Source organism: Dromiciops gliroides, chromosome 4 (assembly GCF_019393635.1).
Source record: "Dromiciops gliroides isolate mDroGli1 chromosome 4, mDroGli1.pri, whole genome shotgun sequence".
Taxonomy (NCBI): Eukaryota; Metazoa; Chordata; class Mammalia; order Microbiotheria; family Microbiotheriidae; genus Dromiciops; species Dromiciops gliroides.
The window spans coordinates 162,296,408-162,302,770 of NC_057864.1; the positions used below are offsets into that span (position 1 = coordinate 162,296,408).

The 6,363-nt window shown below is 43.4% G+C and overlaps 1 protein-coding gene across 1 annotated transcript; it reads left to right on the top strand.

The window, feature by feature from the left end:
• The first annotated feature begins 1,274 nt into the window (after window positions 1-1,274).
• LOC122754761 (cornifin alpha-like) lies at window positions 1,275-5,664 on the top strand. Its single transcript, XM_044003225.1, has 2 exons — window positions 1,275-1,388; window positions 4,859-5,664. Exons 1-2 carry the CDS (start codon window positions 1,275-1,277, stop codon window positions 5,240-5,242), a joined length of 498 nt encoding a protein of 165 aa, XP_043859160.1. The 3' UTR covers window positions 5,243-5,664.
• The last annotated feature ends 699 nt before the right edge of the window (window positions 5,665-6,363 follow it).

Sequence of the window (6,363 nt, forward strand, 5' to 3'; positions counted from 1 at the left end):
CAAGGGGGGCAGCTAGATGGCGCAGTGGATAGAGCACTGGCCTTGGAGTCAGGAGTACCTGAGTTCAAATCCAGCCTCAGACACTTAACACTTACTAGCTGTGTGACCCTAGGCAAGTCACTTAACCCCAATTGCCTCACTAAAAAAAAAAAAAAAAATTTGGAAGTAAGGTCAGATAACAGAAGATTCACACATACATATATGTACATACATACACATATTTATATTTATATGTATACATATACATACATATATATCTATATATACACATATACACACACACACACACACACAGATGGCATACTTCTGTAAAAATGGTGCAGGCATGCTAAGGTTCAGAATGAGCTGAAGATGGTGAAGGAAACGTGAGGGTAACAAGGGTTTTTGTTTTGGTCATATTGGAAGGAAAAAGGGGATCAGAAAAGAGATAGGACATTTCCTTGTGGTGGATGAAATAGTGATAACTGACAATAGCATTACTCAATTCTTATATAATTTCTTATTTTCTGCTAAGGAGAATGGCCTTTGCACTAGAAATGACAGAACACAGTGGCTAAAAGGAAGTCGATAAGGATAAGGAAGGATAGAAATTGAGAATACCTAATTGCTCTTAAAGATGACCACCAAGAAGGTGAAGAGTCTTGAGTCTATGACATATGAAGATTGAATTAAGGACCTGAGCATGCTTAGCATGGAGAACCTCTTTGGTCCCATTGGGCAGAAATGGGAGCAACACACAAACATTGCAAAAAGACAACTTTTGGCTTCACATAAGGAAAAATTTCCCAGCAATTAGAATGAATCAAAATGAAAATGGGTTGCTGTAAGAGGGGATGGATTCTCTTTTCTTGGAGGTCTTCAGGAAGAGTTTGGATGCCACTTGATGAGAATGTTATGGTGGGACTTCCTTTAATGTTATGGTGGGACTTCTCTTTCATCTCTAAGATTCTATGATGCTTTGACCCCTGGACCATGTAAAGGCACTGGTTTTTTCCTATTATTTGTGAATAACTTTTACTTCCAGGTCACCCACTGCAAAGCTTTAGATACCATAATGCTTTCAGCAGTGGCAAAAATGGGTTAGATTCAGTCAAGACTGTGCCTTCCAATCAAGGCAGGGACTACTTGGATGAATGAATCACCAACAGGAAGGCAGCTGCCCCAGGGAGGTTTGCAAAAGAGGGAGGTTCTGGTAATGAGGGTGAGTATGGCAAGTAATTTTCAGAATTGCAGGTAGATTACGTTTTGTTTAGGAGATAATTGGGATCGCAGAGATGGGACTGTCCCTACTTCCTCTGGGCAGGACTCCCCAGCTCTATAAAGGGGCTCACACTGACATTGCAGCTATCCATAAGCCACCTGGTTCCTCATCTACATTGGAGCATCTGGTGAGTCTGATTCTTCAGGGCTGATCATGGGACTGGGATTTCTCTTGGAGGCTGGAAGTTAAAAGAGGCAGTTTGATGGAGTGGAGAGAAGCCTGGCCTGGGAATCAGAAGTCCTGGGTTCTGGGTTCTAATGCTTGCTCTGCCCCTAATTAGTTATGGAAACTTAAGGAAGTGACAATCTCTTTTGGCATGAGTTTCTTCTTTGGTTGAAGGTCTTTACTGGCCTATTACTGACCTCGAAGGTCCCTTTGTGTCACCTTTTAGTATCTCCAGTGCTTAGCACAGCACCTGCAAATGGTAGGCTCTTAAATGTATATTAACTGACTGTTTGTTGTATGATTCTATGCAATTCCACAATGGGACAATTTCATATTAAATACCTAAGATGTCCTTGTGGAACACCTTTGATTTGTCCTAATTGACACTGAAACTAGCAAAATTGATTAAGGAGCCCTGGTCAGAAAGGAGGAGACTTGAGTGTAAATCTTATATCTGTTACTATTCAGCTTTGTGGCCTTGGTCAAGTCACTTTTGTTCTGGGCCTTAGTCATCTTTTAGATGATTAAAGGTGAAAAAAACAAACGGCCAAGTGGCACAGTGGATAGAGCACTGGACTTGGAATCATGAAGACTCATCTTCATGAGTTCAAATCAGGCCTCAGACATTTAGTAACCATGTGACCCTGGACAAGTTACTTAACCCCATTTGCCTCAGTTTCCTCATCTGTAAAATGAGCTGGAGAAGGAAATGGCAAAGCTCTGTACTAATCACAGTTTAGCAAGCCCTAGATGGGGTCAAAGAGAGTCAGACAGTGCTGAAATGACCAAACAACAACAACAAAAGGTGAAAAAGCTCTTTCATCTCTAAAATGAAGGCTTTGCATTAGATAATCTCTAAAGTCTCTTCTAGATCTGACATAAGAGATTCTATTGTTCAAACTCCTCATTTCTTTCTTTTTTTTTTTCCGAGGCAACGGGGTTAAATGTCTTGCCCAGGGTCACACAGCTAGTAAGTGTTAAGTGCCTGAGGCCAGATTTGAACCCAGGTCTTCCTGAATCCAGGGTCAATGCTCTATTCACTGAGCCACCTATCTGCCCCTCATTTCTTTTTGACCTCCAAGATCATTTCTAAAACTACAATTTCATGATATCTGTTATGGAGGTAGAGTGCTTGGAAAGGTATGCTTAAATTGAGAGTTAGAAGACCTGGGTTCAAATCCTGACTACCACCTATGTGACCTTTGACAATTTACTGGGCATCAATTTCCTTTTTTTGTAAAAAGAAGGAGATGGATTAGACAGCCTCTAAGGCTCTTTTTTTTATCTGAATCTTGAAGATTCATCCAAGTGAGGCTCATGTGGTTGGCTGTAGGGTTGGGGCATTCAGGAAAGGGTTTTTGTTGGTTTGCCTGTGGATAGACTTGCAATATACTTTGTACAAGAAGTAGAGAGGGCCAGGAGAAATCTAGGAAGGGTCTTGAACTAAATGATGCTGTGGAAGGCATTGGAGCCCCATCTTCCTTTAGAGGGGTCCAATGATTAGAGCAGAAGCTTCCCTTAGGCCATCAGTCACCCATCTGAGGGTGAGCTCCTGGGGCAGCATCCGAGCCTCTGGTACTGTCTCTATTCAGCTCATGGCATATCTTCCCCCAGGCTTTAATAAGCCCTGTGGATGTGGTGATCATGGTGTTGTGGATTCATCATGAATTAGCAAGAATTTCAACTTTGGTTCTTTTCCCTGAAGATTTTATTGATGCTCACAAACCATTTTTAAAACCATAGAGCTGTCGAACATTCATGCAACAAACGTTTATTTGTAATTCTCTTAGAGGTGTCAAAGATTTTCCAGATCATCTGATCCACTCCCAACCCTCTCATTTTTTCAGATGGGGACACTGAAGTTCAGAGAAACCTTCCCCTCTTTGGGTTACTTTTCTTTCTTGTTTTTCTTTCTTTCTTTCTTTCTTTTTTTTTTTTTTTTTTTTTTTGGTGAGGCAATTGGGGTTAAGTGACTGGCCCAGGGTCACACAGCTAGTAAGTGTTAAGTGTCTGAGGTCGGATTTGAACTCAGGTCCTCCTGAATCCAGGGCCAGTGCTCTATCCACTGCACCACCTAGCTGCTCCTTGGGTTACTTTTCTTAGACTGTGTGTATCACATATATACCAATTTATTTACATGTATTCTTCTCCATTAGAATTTGAGCTCCTGTATTCCTGATGCTCAGTACAGTGTCTGGTACACGATAAGAGTTTCCTCAATGCTTCTTGATTGGTTGACTCAGGCACATGTGTTCTACCTTCCAGACCAATGTTTCTTCCGCTGTCCTCCATGTCCAACCATATCATTTTATAGAAAGGAAAACTCAGATCCAGAGAAGGGGAAGAAATTGCTCATTGTCCTCATAGGATACTTGTGGTGTTTGTTACTGTCTTGAGCTGGGGGTTCTTGAAATATTTAGAAAATGAACTGAGGACAGAGAGAAATCAGCTAGAGAGATCCAGGAATAGGCAGATGATCACTGAAAGTGGAAGGCAGGGGAACTCCACTGGAATTAAGACAATAATAATAAAAATCTCTCAAACACCCACAATTTCACTGACCTGAAGATCCCCTCCCACCTGTCCATGCCTTAGTCCATGGTCTCTACGAGTTGTCATGGCTTCCAAAATTTATTACCTACTGATAAAACTGAGTTTGACTTGGTGGGTCATACACCTAACATCTGTTGCTTGTCCTGAATTAGAATTCCTTCCACCTAGGAAGGACCTGCTGGAGATTGTACTGCTCATTTTAGGCATTGAGACTCCAAGGGAACTTTGCTGTGATGACATGTAGGGGGAAGAATGTGAGGGGAGAGATTACTACATCAGTCCATTATAGCACTTTACAATTTATATGGAGTTTTCCTCATATAACAACACCATGAAGTAGATAAACAAGGTGATATTATTATGATTATACATATTATTAAAGTTAAGTGACTTGCACAAACCATACAGCTAGTGATTCTCTGACCCAGGATTTGACTTTAGTTTTCTAACTCCCAGTCAAGTGGCATTTGAAATTCTAAAATATAGCCTGAAATTTCTTTTTTTTTTTTTGTAAGGCAATTGGGGTTAAGTGATTTGCCCAGGGTCACACAGCTAGTAAGCATTAAGTGTCTGAGGCTTGATTTGAACTCAGGTCCTCCTGACTCCAGGACCCGTGTTCTATCCACTGCACCACCTAGCTGCCCCTAGCCTGAGATTTTTTTTTTTGCAGGGCAATGGGGTTAAGTGACTTGCCCAGGGTCACACAGCTAGTAAGTGTCAAGTGTCGGAGGCCAGATTTGAACTCAGGTACTCCTGAATCCAGGGCCAGTGCTTTATTAGCCTGAGATTTCTAAGGTCATTCTTACTTCATCAGGAGGGTTCAGGGCATCCTGCCCTTAAAGGTACCTCACTATGAACACTGTCTTCTGTTTCTCTCAGATTCACCAAGATCCAGGAAAGATGTCGTACCAATATCAGGAGCAATGCAAACAGCCTTGTCAGCCTCCTCCCAAGTGCCCACAGCCTTGCCAGCCCAAGTGCCCTGAGCCATGCCCTCCCAAGTGCCCACCGCCTTGCCAGCCCAAGTGCCCTGAGCCATGCCCTCCCAAGTGCCCACCGCCTTGCCAGCCCAAGTGTCCTGAGCCATGCCCTCCCAAGTGCCCACCGCCTTGCCAGCCCAAGTGTCCTGAGCCATGCCCTCCCAAGTGCCCACCACCTTGCCAGCCCAAGTGCCCTGAGCCATGTCCACCACAGCAGTGCCAGCAGAAATGCCCCCCATGTCCTCCACCCTGCCAGCAGCAGTGCCCACCCAAGAGGAAGTAACAGTGCCTGATGCTGGCAGCACCATGAAACAAATATCTTGAGCAATCCTGCAGATACCTGGACTCCTACCCCTCTGAATCTCCAGGCTTCTCTGACTTTGTTCTTCCCTGAAAGGAAAGTCAAGGAGAAGAGCTTTTGTCCTTAGAGCTGTGGTCATTTCAGAAATAAGACCTCTGCCTCACTCCCATCTTCCACCCCCATCTTCATATCTCCTGGGATGACAGACTGCAGAGAAAGTACCACCCTGCTCTACACCAAGCTTCTTCAATGGAGAGACAACCCTGAGAGATCAGACTCCCTGGCCCCCTGCCACTGAATGGGCTCTCCTCTGTGCTGTAACCTGGGTGATCATTTCCATTCCCTGAGCCCTTGTAACTCTCCTCCCACCCCCACCCCAGCGCTGACCAAATAAAGCATATTTCATGGTGACACCAGAGTTGTTTTTTCTCCTATCTTCCTAGTCCTCACCCCCATTTTCAGGTGGTATCAGATCTTTCCTAATCAGTGTTTTCCATCCTTGTTTCATGACTTGATCTAGGCTCTATCAATGGGAATAACAGAATCATTTCCTTTGTGCATGGTACTTTTGGCTTATATCCCTTGTGATCTTATTTATTCCTGACAACAACCCTCTGAGGGGGCAAGACTGGCATTGTCACCCTCATTTTTTTAGTGAGACAACTGAGGCACTAGGAGGTTGTATAACTTGTTCAAGATCACAGTTTGCAAGGGTTTGATGTAGGTTGCAAACCTCAGTCCTTTTCCTTGCTGTCCAGTGGTCTTTTATGATACTATCCTTCCTTATTATGAATTGATTTTGGTTTCCTCTCATTTGAGCCAAAGAGGGCTCCTTTATTTATGTCCAATGTGGAGTTGGGCTAGAGGCAGGAGATCACAACTGTGCTTGACTTATTCTCAGCTTTGCTGGTTCAGGTGAAGGAATTGGAGTACCCCTTGCTCTTCACTATCACTTCCAACCTCTACTACCATCACTCAGCACCTCCTCCTCCTTGGGTGTTCACTCAGTCCATATCTTGGTTCTGTTTATTGCACCCTTCATTATTTCATGCAAGTTTTCCATGTTTCTCTAAAATCAATCTGTTCATCATTTCTTCCAACAC

What these genes read in the sequence shown, in the direction of transcription:
- LOC122754761 (XM_044003225.1), top strand. Translation starts at nt 1,275, where the DNA reads ATGGGACTGTCCCTACTTCCTCTGGGCAGGACTCCCCAGCTCTATAAA. An exon ending in CATCTACATTGGAGCATCTG is followed by an intron (nt 1,389 to 4,858) that starts GTGAGTCTGATT and finishes TGTTTCTCTCAG; the next exon opens with ATTCACCAAGATCCAGGAAA.